This window comes from Corylus avellana, chromosome ca11, assembly GCF_901000735.1.
Source record: "Corylus avellana chromosome ca11, CavTom2PMs-1.0".
In the NCBI taxonomy this organism is placed as follows: Eukaryota; Viridiplantae; Streptophyta; class Magnoliopsida; order Fagales; family Betulaceae; genus Corylus; species Corylus avellana.
In genome coordinates, this window is record NC_081551.1 from 21402955 (window position 1) to 21418761 (window position 15807).

Here is a 15807-nt window from a genome sequence, read left to right on the forward strand (position 1 = left end):
AAATAATTTTGGATAGTGCACAAATTCTCATTGATATAAAATAATTACAATATGAAAATTAACAATAAAATAAATAAAACACAAGAGATGAAAGTAGAGTATGGAAAGATCTCACAATGCTATAGAATCACGCAAGAGCGTTGTCCTTAAAGGTTGATTCGTGCCTCCCGGAGTGTATAACTCGGTGCGATCGGATCCTTTGACACGCAACCTCCCAGGATTAGACTATAGCGTCTACCTTCGTTAAGGACGCACTTCCAATAACGAAGACTAGTAGAACAACCCTTTAATTTGCTTGAAAAATATGATGGAAAATGAAACAAAAATATTCTCTATATTGCTATTCCATAGAAAGATAATATATTGGAACAAAACTTTTGTATAGACACAAAAGTTAAAAAACAATAAGAACTATGTTACTCTTTTTTGTAAGACACGCCTTGTCTTGGAAAATTGAGAATATATATAGACATAGGAAGTTGGGTTTTGTCTTAAAGCTCATAACCAAGTGTTAAAGAGGGTAAAACGGTCACAAGCAGTTAAAGAAAATTCAATGACTTTAATGATTCATTGTCAAAAAACGTATGGAAAACAAATTGACTTTAATGACCAACAGTCATAAGTGTTACAACTGATTTTTTGCTTTCATAAAAACTCATGATCAAACGGTAAGATGTTTAAGAGATTGAAAGCAAACGGTCAATAAGAAATTAAAGTCAAAGAAAATAAAGAGTAAATAAAATCAATATTTGTAACATTACAACAATCCCCCACATGTTACAAATATTAGAATAGAAGGAGATTGAAAGCATGCATCGATGTGGTACCCGAAAGTTTTAACCACAACTAGGATAAATAAGTAGGAACTTAATGAATCATGGTAGAGTTAAACTCTTTTAACCAAATCCACAAGTTAAACAAACTTATCATCCACATAACTTTCTCCAAAAACAAAAAATTAAATCAAATCAAATAAAGAAAATTGGGTTGTTCTATAGCGGGTTGGCGCCTTATACAGGCCATGCGCCTCTGGGCTTCATGAGTGCTCTAGAGACTTGCCAAAGTCTCATAGGAGGCGGCACCACCTCCACACTCACATAGGTGGTGTCCATCAAGAATGTGTGCAGAGAACATCTCATCCCAACAAGTAGGGACTATGGACCCATTAAGAGTTTTAAACTCATCCTTACTCATTCTGCATCTTTTGTTATTACACCATAAAATGGCTTTCATGAGCGCTCTAGAGACCTACCCAAGTCTCATAGGAGATAGCACCTCCACACTCATATAGGTGGTATCCATCAAGAGTGTGTGCAGGGAACACCCCATCCCAACAGGTAGGGACTATGGATCCATTAAGAGCTTTAAGCTCATCCTTAATCACTCTGCATCTTGTACTGTCTTACATCATAGGGATGGACTCATAACTAATCTTTTCAATAAGATAGTTAATAAACATTAATTGACAGTACCATATCTCATTTCACTTGTGACTTCGTTTCCCATTAAACCTCATTCATGGGATCTCCAATCACAGAGGTTGGGTATCAATCACAGTGTCATGATTTGGGTATCAGTCCTATCCCCCTCGATGCTTCTCTCACTAGCCTTCTTGCTAGTGGCATGGTCAAAGAATCTGCAGAATTCTTTTATGACCTCACAAAGTCCATGGACATATACCGGTCTTAATAAGCTGCCTCACAATATTGTACACTTTCTCATTATAGATTCCTTACTCAAGCTTTGGTAGCCTGACAATCACAATAAACACATAGATCCAGCTATGTTAGCATATAAAGGCAAATTAAATAAATTAACCAATAGGTTCTTTAGCCATTCATCTTCAGTTCATGCCTTCTCCAAGGCAATTAACTCTGACTCCATAGTAAACCTTGCTATGCAAGTCTTTTTGAGGACTTTCAAGAGATAGCTCTTCCAGCCAGAGTAAACACATAATAGCCATTAGTAGGCTTTGCTCATCTGAATCAAAAATGCAGTTAGCATCACAATATCCTTTCAAGATAGCAAGATAATCACAATATGACAAACAAAAATTAATTGTGCCATTTAAGAATCTCAACAATTTAGAGATAGCATCACAATACTCAATACCATAATTATGAGTATATCTACTCAATTTGCTAGCAACATATGCAATAGCAGGCATGTACAATTTGTCAAAATATCAAGCTACCAATGATTTGTGCATATTTTTCCTTGCTAAACACTATCACCATGATTCTTAACCAAGTGTATTTTTTAATCATATGGTGTAGACATAGGTGAATAATAAAAGTGCTCAAATCTTTTAAGCATCTTTCAACATAATATGTATGAAATAAAATAATGTAATCATTATCTCTAATAACTTTAATGTCCAACATGACATTAGATTTACCTATGTCTTACATATCAAAATTAGATGCAAGAAATAATTTAACTTCATGCACAACATCAATGTTAGTTCAAAATAAGCAAGTCATCAATATATTAAAAAATAAATAATGACACATTCATTATTGTAAAATTTACTATGTATTTACTTGCACCATTAATCAAATATGCAATAGACAACATCACCTTGTCAAACTATTCATGCCACTTTTTAGGAGCTTGCTTTAATCCATACAAGGATTTCACTAGTTTGCACACTTTATGTTCTTGAAGGGGAATTACTAGTCCCTCGGGCTGCTCCATATAAATCTCTTCATCATTTAGAAAAATAACTTTGACATCCATTTGATGTACAACAAGTTTATAAATATAAACAATGGCAAATAACATTTCAATAGATGCAATTTTAGTAACTGAAAAATAAGTATCAATTAATCAACATTTTGCATTTACTTGTAGCTTTTAGCTACCAAGTCTACCATGTACTTATCTATTGTATCATCCGGTTTAAGCTTCTTCTTAAACACCTATATATAACGAGTTGATTTGCTCTTAGAAGGTAACTCAACGAGTTCTAAAGCATGGTTAGACATAATTTATTCAAATTCGTTATTTATAGCTTCTAACCAAAAAAATGCATCAAAAAGAGATTTAATTGCTTCATCATAACATATTGAATAATTATCAACAATATAAGCAATAAAATCATTACCGAGATTCCTTCCGTTCTAGCTCACTTGCTTCTTCTCAATTCTTACACATCATCAACAATTTTATTAGAAGCACCAAAAAATCATGAAATAATTTTTTCTTTATTTTTCAAAGGAACACATGCTCAAAGATAATAACATTTTTAGATTCAATAATAGCATTGCAATCTAAAACATCACTCTTGATAGTAAGGAATCTATAGCATGAACTATTACATGTAAAACCAATAAAATCACAATCATAGGTTTTAAAACCAAGTTTCCTCATTTTAGGTTTGGGTAACATAATATTTGTTAAATACCCCCACACTTCAAGGTATTCCAAACAATGCTTATGAATGTGACAAACAAAATAATGGCTTCCCCCACACTTTGGTAGATAGCCTAAAAACTGATAATCATACCATTCATAATTTATTCCAGTATTCTAATTTCTCTTCATTCTCTTGATGTATGCAAGATTTACATGTATAAATCTATCATGCTAAATATTAATGGAATAAACCAAAAAGTCATCAGAAAATAAATTTTTTAATAATAGCACACAAATGCTTTAAGAAATGACTTCTATGAGCTCATTTTTCTATAAGTATGATCTATTATTTACTCTTCTTTCTTTTCTGTCAGTTGACAGTTCTAAATATGTTTTAAAATTACTAATCATCACTTGTGATTTTTCAACATGATCCTTATATATTATATATATAGGGGTTGCATATTTCAAGTTCTATCAAGATTTTAAAAATAAAATCTTTTTAACTAAAGCCCCAATAAATATGCAAAGTATCAAGCCCAACCAAATAATAATCAACTATTATTGGCTCATTTTAATAAATACGCCAATGATATCATTCTTATGATATGATAAATTTATCATGTATCAAATGAACCTCAATAATCACATATATTTTATTCTGGACCATCATGTCAGTGAAATTTGAAAGCTGAATGATATATATGAAGAACTACCAAATAACTTAAAATGGTTATGCTAATCTAGCATGTCATAGCTAACATAAATGCTAGATACTATTTCTTTTTTTTTTTAAAAAAAAATAGATGAATCAATAGAAGCCACCGCTTCTCATATGCAAAATTCATGTAATTATAAAATTTTGCACCAGCTTTAATTCAATCAAGGAGCACCATCATAACTTCAATTTTTTTTTATTTTAATAAATGAAATGTATATTATGTCTTAAAAAATAAGACCTATGAATCAGAGTTTAAAACTCACAGCGGAGCCAACAGCTTTACTCCAAGATCTTTCAAAATAGATTGTCGTCACTACATGCCAACAAGGTGTCGTGAGAACCAATCGACTCAATATGCACACCATATCTCTTCCTCCTATTATGTGCTTACCTGCAAAAATCTTTAGCAAAGTGGTATTCTCTGCACACAATTAGCAATACTTATGTATTTTCTCCATCACACCATGAGAAACTACTCATTGTTATTATTATTAATCTACATGGATGTTTTCCAGCCAAGCTTAGCACAACATAACAAAGAAAATGCTAAGTTCTACAAATCCATAAAAAGGCTTAATTCTATTTATTGTAAGAATAGTAACCCAACAATAAAAGATTATTTGACAAACAAATTAAATTAACATAAATTTGAGTTCAAATAATCAAAAACTCTTTCAATTAAAATATTTTCACTTTCAATACCTACACATGAGATTAAGCTCTTTTTCTGATAAACAAATCAATTATCAGAATTTTTCACAACAAAATCTTTCCACCCAAGAATTGATTTCATTATTCTCGTATGCGAATTATATACCACAAACTTTTATAGTATTTGACTTCTCATAAGTTTAAATACTATTGTTATGATACTAATCAAAATATTTGTGCAACCATCATAATCAACCTTTAAGATTGTTGGAAATAATTTTGGATGGTGCACAAATTCTCATTGATATAAAATAATTACAATATGAAAATTAACAATAAAATAAATAAAATACAAGAGATGAAAAGTAGAGTATGGAAAGATCTCACAATGCTATAGAATCACACAAGAGCGTTGTCCTTAAAGGTTGATTCGTGCGTCCCGGAGTGTATAACAAAGTGCAATCGGATCCTTTGACACGCAACTGCCCAAGATTAGACTATAGCGTCTAACTTGGTTAAGGACGTACTTCCAATAACGAAGTCTAATAGAACAACCCTTTAATTTGCTTGAAAAATATGATGGAAAATGAAACAAAAATACTCTCCATATTGCTATTTCATAGAAAGATAATATACTCGAACAAAACTTTTGTATAGACACAAAAGTTAAAAAACAGTAAAAAGTATGTTATTTTTTTTGTTTTTGTAAGACACACCTTGTCTTGGAAAATTGAGAATATATATAGACATAGGAAGTTGAGTTTTGTCTTAAAGCTCATAATCAAGTGTTAAAGACCAAGTGGGTAAAACGGTCACAAACAATTAAAGAAAATTCAATGAGTTTAATGATTCATTGTCAAAAAAACGTATGGAAAACCAATTGACTTTAATGACCAACAGTCATAAGTGTTACAACTGATTTTTTTTTTTTGCTTTCATAAAAACTCATGATCAAACGGTAAGATGTTTAAGAGATTGAATGCAGACGGTCAATAAGAAATTAAAGTCAAAGAAAATAAAGAGTAAATAAAAATGTTTGTAACACACAATTACAACAGAAAGTTTATTATCCTTCTACTTTGGATTTTCTATAGTAAATGATCAATTATGATTGACTGTCTCAAAATAGTTTCATCTTTGATGTGTTCAAATTCAACTATAATAAAGTGATTTGAATTTGTAATGCCTCAATGAGGTCTTTGATAACACTTCTATTTATAACAAATTATAACAAATTACAAGATATACATTTGGCTTTGAAATACAAGTTTCAAACATAACAAACTAACTCAATAATAAATAAAATATTATCTAATATTGCATTTGACTTGATCTTTAGCTTTATCTTATGTATTTAAATCTGAGGAGATTATTTCAGCATCAGCTGCCTTAAAATGGTTTTAGTTTTATACTTGATATATATATGTTCAAAGGATTTGCAATATTTGGTCACTAAATATCATTGCCACATTGTGCGAAGCCTTTTCCTTTTGGTAATTGGTTTAACTTTTAATTAGTGCAATAACTTTTAATTTTAAGACAGTGCATATTCGTGTGCTTAATTGGGTTGGATTCGGGTCCCTTCAAATATAATATTATAAATGTAACACACACACTAGTGTAATCTTGTGTCGTGAAATACCAAACTCAACTCCCCGCTTATCCGGCTGCGGGCTGGTCAATCTTGGCATGCATTTTTCTATCTCATTATCACTAATTTGATCACCATTCACCAAGGAATAACCCTCAGAGTCAATGGTCTTGTATGGAGTAATTGGAAGAAGCGACCCGCACAAACCCCACCAACCAAAACCTTCCACCATATCCTATTATATATCCTTCCATGCAACTTCAATCTTCACCAACCAAAACCCCTCTTTCGACCAAGACATTAACGTTGATACAGGCCGCCACTTGAGCACTTGTGACTACTATAAATAGATGCGACTAACTACTTCCCTCTCAAACTCACCAACAACTCACCAATCCCACCTCTGAAATCTCTTCTCAAATCCAAAAGACATGGCAACCGACGGACTTGCCCGCCCACTCAAACATGTCCGTCCAATTCCTCCGCCTCTTCCTCTCTCAAAAGACACCGTCAACCTCATTTGTGTGTCGGAAAATTCTCACTTGTCAGCCCCTCTACACTGGAAGAAAGCTGCAGAGGCACTCCAATGCACCCATTTCGATGAAGTCTGCCGAATGGTGTCCCAATTTTCAAAGTTGCAAACCGTCGACATCCAGGGCACCTCCCTCACTGTTGCTCAGGTCACTGCAATCGCTCGCCGCAGTGAAGTCAAGGTTAACCTTGATGAAGCCACGGCGCGTGAACGTGTCGCCAAAAGCGCCAACTGGGTTGCCGACAACATCTCCCGTGGAACAGACACGTACGGTGTTACCACTGGGTTTGGAGCCACGTCACACCGGCGCACCAGCAAAACTACCGACCTCCAGACAGAGCTTATACGGTTCCTTAATGCCGGAGTGATCGGGAAGGAGAGTCTTCCGTCCACTTATTCAAAGGTAGCTATGCTCGTTCGCGCAAACACACTGATGCAGGGCTATTCCGGTATTCGTTGGGAGGTACTCGAAGGCATGGCCAAACTGATGAACAAAAATTTGATCCCGAAGCTGCCCCTAAGGGGGACTATCACTGCTTCGGGGGATCTTGTACCGCTTTCTTATATTGCTGGTTTATTGACTGGCCGCCATAATTCCAAAGTGGTCACCCCTGAAAATGAAGAAATCACAGCCTTGGAAGCTCTCAAGAGGGCAGGAATTCCAGCTCCTTTCGAGCTCCAAGCAAAGGAAGGCTTAGCTCTTGTAAATGGGACGGCTGTTGGCTCGGCTGTGGCTGCAACGGTTTGTTTTGATGCCAACGTTTTGGCACTGTTTGCAGAAGTTCTCTCTGCTTTCTTTTGCGAAGTCATGGTCGGCAAGCCCGAGTTCACAGACCCATTGACGCATGAGCTCAAGCACCATCCTGGCCAGATTGAAGCAGCTGCTATCATGGAGTACCTTTTGGATGAGAGCGACTACATGAAGGAAGCAAATCTTCGTCACGAGAAAGACCCATTGTCAAAGCCAAAACAGGACAGGTATGCACTCAGAACCTCTCCCCAGTGGCTCGGACCCCAAATTGAAGTTATTCGCATGGCAACGCATTCAATTGAAAGGGAAATCAATTCTGTGAATGACAACCCATTGATCGATGTTGCTCGAGATATTGCTCTCCATGGAGGGAATTTCCAGGGTACACCAATCGGTGTCTCCATGGACAATCTCCGCATTGCCGTTGCAGCAATTGGGAAACTCATGTTTGCTCAATTCTCTGAGCTCGTATGTGACTACTACAACAATGGGTTGCCTTCCAATTTGAGCGGCGGGCCTAATCCAAGCTTGGATTATGGGTTCAAAGGGGCAGAGATAGCCATGGCTGCATACTGCTCTGAGCTTCAGTACCTGGCCAACCCTGTCACAACACACGTACAGAGTGCTGAACAACACAATCAAGATGTAAATTCTCTGGGTTTGATTTCAGCGAGAAAGAGTGCAGAAGCCATTGAGATCCTGAAGCTTATGTCTGCCACATACATGGTGGCGCTTTGCCAGGCAGTTGATCTGAGACATCTGGAGGAGAACATGAGGGAGGTTGTCAAACATGTCGTCCTCCAAGTTGTGAGGAAGACCCTTTACACTGCTGAAGATGGATCGCTGCTGGAATCCCGTTTCTGCGAGAAAGAATTGTTGCAGGTAATTGAACACCTGCCGGTATTCTCTTATCTCGACGACCCCACAAATCCCTCTTATGCCCTCTTGTCCCAACTGCGAGAAGTGCTTGTAGAGAAAGCACTGGAAGATCCTTCAAAGGGTGAAAATGGAAATGACGAGGGCTTCTCAATCTTCAAGCGGATTCCAGTATTCCTAGACGAACTGAAAGCAAGGCTTGGAGAGGAGGTAACGAAAGCGCGGGAGAGATTTGAGAAAGGAGATTTTCCGGTGGCGAACAGAATAAAGAAATGCAGGACATATCCGATCTATCGGTTAGTGAGGAGTGAAGTGGGGACAGAGCTGCTAAGCGGAGCGAAGAAGGTGAGTCCAGGGGAGGATATAGAAAAGGTATATGAGGCGATCAATGAAGGGAAATTGGGAGATGTGGTGGTGAAGTGCTTGACAAATTGGAAAGGGTGTGCTGGTCCATTCACTCCGAGGCCTCTGTCGTTGTCTTCTCCAATGCAATGTAATCCTGAGTATTGGGGTTGGTTTGAGAAGGTTAGATCTCCTAGAGTTCCAACTCCTACCAGTGGCGGCCGCGGAGGAGCCTTTTGATGTCCTTGACTGCTTGTTTCTCTTCTTCTTCTTTTGAAACGCTTGTATGAGATTACGATTTAGTCCCCAACATTTCTGTTGTAAACATCGATCCTAAAATCACATTAAATATTTTTTGCCTTTCAATTGGAAACGTATCTCTTGTTAATTCTTATGAGCCAAACGTTGCCTACTTGTTTGGGAAGACAATTCTTCCCAATTTTTCTCAACTTTTTTTCTCTTTTTTAGTTGATTTGATACCACTAATACTCAACTCAGAGAAGTGCTAAATAGTCAAACAAATAAACTCAAAAAAATTTACAAATTGACATGACATAGGTTTTTAAATTTAAAAAATGCAATTCTTTCTCTCTTATCTGCCATTCACGGTCTGCTATGTCAGTTTGAAAATTTTTTTAGGTTCATTTGTTTGGCTCTCTAGCACTTCCTCTCAACTCCACTCAAAATTTTTCAACTTTATTCAAAATTTTATATTCTTCAAACAATCCAAACGTAATCTCTAACTCTTTTTTCTCCTTGATATTTATAATTTTAAATTCATTTCAATAGAATAGAAAAAAATCACAAACCCAAACTTGTCCTACAAATATGCTTTTCCTCGGTTTTTTTTTTTTTTTTTTTTTTAAAAAAATATAATAAAGTTTCCGTATTGCACGAGTTGCCACTTGGTAAATTAAAATTATGGCATAATTCATTTATTAAAAAAAAAATGATGTTTGTCAATTTCCCGCCCACACGTAATTTGAGAGCGGAAGAAGCATTTGAGTCAAACACGTGTCACTTGGGTTAGTGAGAAGACATGCACGTCTGCTGTCTTCATGAATTTTAAAGCAGCGTCTCTCGATTCATTTCGACCGACCTCTTGGTGTCTTTTTGCTTCTGGTCATGTTTGAAACACCAAATGATTATTTTATTGATAAAGTAAATAATTATTACCAGGTAAGTGGGTATAGAAGAAATTGGAATGAAATTAAATAATTATGTATTTTACTCTGGTACAATATAATATGCTAATGATTAGAATCATGTAGTCGCCCTTTTAAATCGGATTACATTATAGTCTAATGCAACTCCATCGTTGTATAAGAGTAGAGTAAGACTCAGTGTGGTTAATACTATTCTTTTTTTTTTCGTCTCTTATATTGATTAAGAAATAAAAAAAAAAAGGCTAATAATGATAGATCGGAGAATTCTCATTTTGGGAGTTAAATTCTTACCTTAATATATATTCAACTATTTTAGAAATTTTCTTGTGAAGTTATACCACAGATGATAAATTTAAGATTGATGTGCTTATTATAATTCACTCCTCAGTGCGTCTCTTGGCTTTGTTTAAAATTTTAAATTATTCGTGTACCTACTACTTGTTTGTTTGAAGAATTAGTGCATCCAAGTACTCCAAAGAAGACCATTGACTTAGAGGAGATGCCACTCACTCACATGCCCCCTGACTCTATTCCTTCTTGGCATGGTTGGTGGGTGTCTTGGTCGTTCATTTCAACTCCTTATTGTCTATTAGCTTTGCCTTTTATGATGCATGAATCACGATTTGTGGGACGTAGCATCATCAAATTATTGGCTGATGCAAGTAACAGTACTACATTAATGACTGTATTTTAAACTGTCTTTTAAGGAGGAGTTCGGCTTGTAAAGTAATTAAGGTACATCATAACACTCTGACGCTCAAATCAGTACGTAAAATTTTTTTAAATAAAGAACGATAACAAGTAAAACTAAAGAAAGGAGAGTTAAAGAACGTGTATATATATATATATATATATATATATATATGAGTGATAGATCGAGTGCCTTCAAGATTGACCATAAGATAAGAATAACAAGACTGACCAGCAGGATGGAGTATTTTTCTCGTTTTTGTTTGTTTTTGTTGTTGTTTTCACTCTACCTATCAAACAAGATTCCAAATTTTTAGTTCAACACAGACTTGCTTCTCTGCAGGAAATGCTATATTTGAACTTGGATCCACCGCATCCACTTGAACTCTACTTCTCAGCAAGAGATGCTTTATTTAAACAGTTTTCCTGGTGGTGGAATATGAACATATAGGAAAGCATTTGCAAAAGAGGAGAATTGAAAAATAAATAAAAGGGTTTTTCGGTATGGGTCGGTAAGAAATAACTCTAATATGATTAAGTTAGTATGTATTTAAAGAATAACTCGAAATGAAAATAGGACTGAGTTTTTGAAAAGAGGCTAAAAGTCGTTATTACTTGAATGTGGGTTGCCTTTTATCATAGTCTACCATCAACTTCTCACCGTCGGTTCCTTCATGAAAGTTTTTGGAGTGGTTTATCCCACGTCTCTTCACATTATAATGGGTACACTTGTGTACCCACAAATCTAGTTGCGTGAATGAGCAAGATGCATAAATATTCTAATTCTCTATTCACGGTTGAAGTATAATATATTGTTGCTAGAAGTTGCTGGCTGCACTTAGTTGCTATGGATGAAGAAACTATTAATTACAGATTATGGATTTCTCCAAGACACTATAATGGTCTACTTAATTTGACAATCAAAGTACGATCAATATCTCCAAAAATCATGTGCATCACCCACGAACCAAATACATTGACATCAAGTATATATCACTTTATTCTTGACTTAGATTCAGTCTAAGATGTTGCTCTAGACTTTTCGATAAGGAAATCATGTAATATATAGAAGACTGGCCAATGAGCACTTAGGGCTACTAAGGAAACAAGGAGGTAAGGAAGGAATGTACGTAGGGTCTTAATATTTTACAAGGAAATTTGAAGTTTATTATGCTTCTACTTCGAATTTTCTATAGTAAATGATGAATTGGGTTTGACTGTGTCAAAATAGTTTCATCTTTGATGTGTTCAAATTCAGCTATAATAAAGTGATTTGAATTTGTAATGCCTCAATGAGGTCTTCTTCTTTCTTTTTCTTTTTTTTGTTTCTAATTAAAAAAGGCGGGAAATGACGATCAATGTAATTTTCTCCCTTGGGCACGACCATCGAGGTTCCCATCCATTGTGGAATGTTAGGTTTGAGCCATAGCTTCTGCCTGAGAAGATGAGTACGTCACCACAACCCTACCAAAGTGCAAGTTGTTAAAGCCTTTTCTTAGTAGCATCTGGTTCGCGGACTACTACCGCAAGCAGGTTCGAATCCATGACCACTAGGAAGAAAGGAGGGAGGAATTAAACCCTATCACCTGCTGCTTTACCAACTCAACTATACCACCTTGGTGGTGCCTCAATGAGGTCTTTAATAATTAATACTTCTATTTATAGCAAATTATAACAAATTACAAGATATACATTTGGCTTTGAAATACAAATTTCAAACATAACAAACTAACAAACTAAATCAATATTAGATAAGATATTATCTAATATTGCATTTAACTTGATCTTCAGCTTTATATTGTGTATTCAAATCTGAGGAGATTATTTCAATATTAGCTGCCTTAAAATAGTTTTATACTTGATGTGTTCAAAGGATTTGGAATATTTGGTCACCAAATATCATTGTCACATTGTGCGAAGCGTTTTCCTTTTGGTAATTGGTTTAATTTTTAATTAGTGCAATAATTTATAATTTCTAAGACGGTGCATATTCGTGTGCTTAATTGGGTTGGATTCGGGTCACTTCAAATATAAAATTATAAATGTAACACAAGCACGAGTGTAATCTTGTGTGGTGAAATACCAAACTCAAACTCTCGGCTGGTCAATCTTGGCATGCATCTTTCCATCTCATTATCACTAATTTGATCACCATTCACCAAGGAAGCACGTGCTATAACCCTCAGAGTCAATGGTCTTGTATGGAGTAATTGGAAGAAGCGACCCGCACAAACCCCACCAACCAAAACCTTCCCACCATATCCTATTATATATCCTTCCATGCAACTTCAAGCTTCACCAACCAAAACCCCTCTTTCGACCAAGACATTAACGTTGATGCAGGCCGCCACTTGAGCACTTGCGACTACTATAAATAGATGCCACTAACTACTTCCCTCTCAAACACATCAACAACAACTCACCAATCCCACCTCTCAAATCTCTTCTCAAATCCTAAAGACATGGCAACCGACGGACTTGCCCGCCCAATCAAACATGTCCGTCCAACTCCTCCACCTCTTCCTCTCTCAAAAGACACCGCCAACCTCATTTGTGTGTCGGAAAATTCTCACTTGTCAGCCCCTCTACACTGGAAGAAAGCTGCAGAGGCACTCCAATGCACCCATTTCGATGAAGTCTGCCGCATGGTGTCCCAATTTTCAAAGGTGCAAACCGTCGACATCCAGGGCACCTCCCTCACTGTTGCTCAGGTCACTGCAATTGCTCGCCGCAGTGAAGTCAAGGTTAACCTTGATGAAGCCACGGCGCGTGAACGTGTCGCCAAAAGCGCCAACTGGGTTGCCGACAACATCTCCCGTGGAACAGACACGTACGGTGTTACCACTGGGTTTGGAGCCACGTCACACCGGCGCACCAGCAAAACTACCGACCTCCAGACAGAGCTTATAAGGTTCCTTAATGCCGGAGTGATCGGGAAAGAGAGTCTTCCGTCCACTTATTCAAAGGTAGCTATGCTCGTTCGCGCAAACACACTGATGCAGGGCTATTCCGGTATTCGATGGGAGGTACTCGAAGGCATGGCCAAGCTGATGAACAAAAATTTGATCCCGAAACTGCCCCTAAGAGGGACTATCACGGCTTCGGGGGATCTTGTACCGCTATCTTATATTGCTGGTTTATTGACTGGCCGCCATAATTCCAAAGTGGTCACCCCTGAAAATGAAGAAATCACAGCCTTGGAAGCTCTCAAGAGGGCAGGGATTCCAGCTCCTTTCGAGCTCCAAGCAAAGGAGGGCTTAGCTCTTGTAAATGGGACAGCTGTTGGCTCGGCTGTGGCTGCAACAGTTTGTTTTGATGCCAACGTTTTGGCTCTATTTGCAGAAGTTCTCTCTGCTTTCTTCTGCGAAGTCATGGTCGGCAAGCCCGAATTCACAGACCCACTGACGCATGAGCTCAAGCACCATCCTGGCCAGATTGAAGCAGCTGCTATCATGGAGTACCTTTTGGATGAGAGCGATTACATGAAGGAAGCAAATCTTCGTCACGAGAAAGACCCATTGTCAAAGCCAAAACAGGACAGGTACGCACTCAGAACCTCCCCCCAGTGGCTCGGACCCCAAATCGAAGTCATCCGCATGGCAACGCATTCAATTGAAAGGGAAATCAATTCTGTGAATGACAACCCATTGATCGATGTTGCTCGAGATATTGCTCTCCATGGAGGGAATTTCCAGGGTACACCAATCGGTGTCTCCATGGACAATCTCCGAATTGCCGTTGCAGCAATTGGGAAACTCATGTTTGCTCAGTTCTCCGAGCTCGTATGTGACTACTACAACAATGGGTTGCCTTCCAATTTGAGCGGCGGGCCTAATCCAAGCTTGGATTATGGGTTCAAAGGGGCAGAGATAGCCATGGCTGCATACTGCTCTGAGCTTCAATACCTGGCCAACCCTGTCACAACACACGTACAGAGTGCCGAACAACACAATCAAGATGTAAATTCTCTGGGTTTGATTTCAGCCAGAAAGAGTGCAGAAGCCATTGAGATCCTGAAGCTTATGTCTGCCACATACATGGTGGCGCTTTGCCAGGCAGTTGATCTGAGACATCTGGAGGAGAACATGAGGGAGGTTGTCAAACATGTCGTCCTCCAAGTTGTGAGGAAGACCCTTTACACTGCTGAAGATGGATCGCTGCTTGAATCCCGCTTCTGCGAGAAAGAATTGTTGCAGGTAATTGAACACCTGCCGGTATTCTCTTATCTGGACGACCCCACAAATCCCTCTTATGCCCTCTTGTCCCAACTGCGAGAAGTGCTTGTAGAGAAAGCACTGGAAGATCCTTCAAAGGGTGAAAATGGAAATGACGAGGGCTTCTCAATCTTCAAGCGGATTCCAGTATTCCTAGACGAACTGAAAGCAAGGCTTGGAGAGGAAGTAACGAAAGCGCGGGAGAGATTTGAGAAAGGAGATTTTCCGGTGGCGAACAGAATAAAGAAATGCAGGACATATCCGATATATCGGTTAGTGAGGAGTGAAGTGGGGACAGAGCTTCTGAGCGGAGCGAAGAAGGTGAGTCCAGGGGAGGATATAGAGAAGGTATATGAGGCGATCAATGGAGGGAAATTGGGAGATGTGGTGGTGAAGTGCTTGACAAATTGGAAAGGGTGTGCTGGTCCATTCACTCCGAGGCCTCTGTCGTTGTCTTCTCCAATGCAATGTAATCCTGAGTATTGGGGTTGGTTTGAGAAGGTAAGATCTCCTAGAGTTCCAACTCCTACCAGTGGCGGCCGCGGAGGAGCCTTTTGATGTCCTTGTTTCTCTTCTTCTTCTTTTGTAAGGCCTGTATGAGATTACGATTTAGTCCCCAAACATTTCTTTTGTGAACATCGATCCTAAAAGATCTACTGGAATTAATAATATCATTTCATTTTTCATCTCTATCTCTCTTTACCTATTTTTACCTATTTTAGCATTAAAATACATAGAATGATTAATACAGTTGAAAACATTACTGATCAAATTCAAAATCAAATCTATAAGTCTCCGAGAGGTAGTTCAATCGGCTAGAATTACGCTTAAATGAAGTGGAGGTCACTAGTTCGAATTCTTCCACCCCCTGCGTACATGCCAAAAAAAAAAAAAAAAAATCAAATCCATAAATAAT

At 37.5% G+C, this 15807-nt stretch overlaps 2 protein-coding genes across 2 annotated transcripts; both read left to right on the forward strand.

The window, feature by feature from the left end:
* The first annotated feature begins 6710 nt into the window (after nucleotides 1-6710).
* Nucleotides 6711-9190, forward strand: LOC132166803 (phenylalanine ammonia-lyase-like). Its single transcript, XM_059577688.1, has one exon. The coding sequence runs from the start codon at nucleotides 6752-6754 to the stop codon at nucleotides 9059-9061; it is 2310 nt and encodes a 769-aa protein (XP_059433671.1). The 5' UTR covers nucleotides 6711-6751; the 3' UTR covers nucleotides 9062-9190.
* Nucleotides 9191-13000: 3810 nt separating this feature from the next.
* LOC132166427 (phenylalanine ammonia-lyase-like) lies at nucleotides 13001-15581 on the forward strand. Its single transcript, XM_059577232.1, has one exon. The coding sequence runs from the start codon at nucleotides 13056-13058 to the stop codon at nucleotides 15447-15449; it is 2394 nt and encodes a 797-aa protein (XP_059433215.1). The 5' UTR covers nucleotides 13001-13055; the 3' UTR covers nucleotides 15450-15581.
* Nucleotides 15582-15807: the final 226 nt, after the last annotated feature.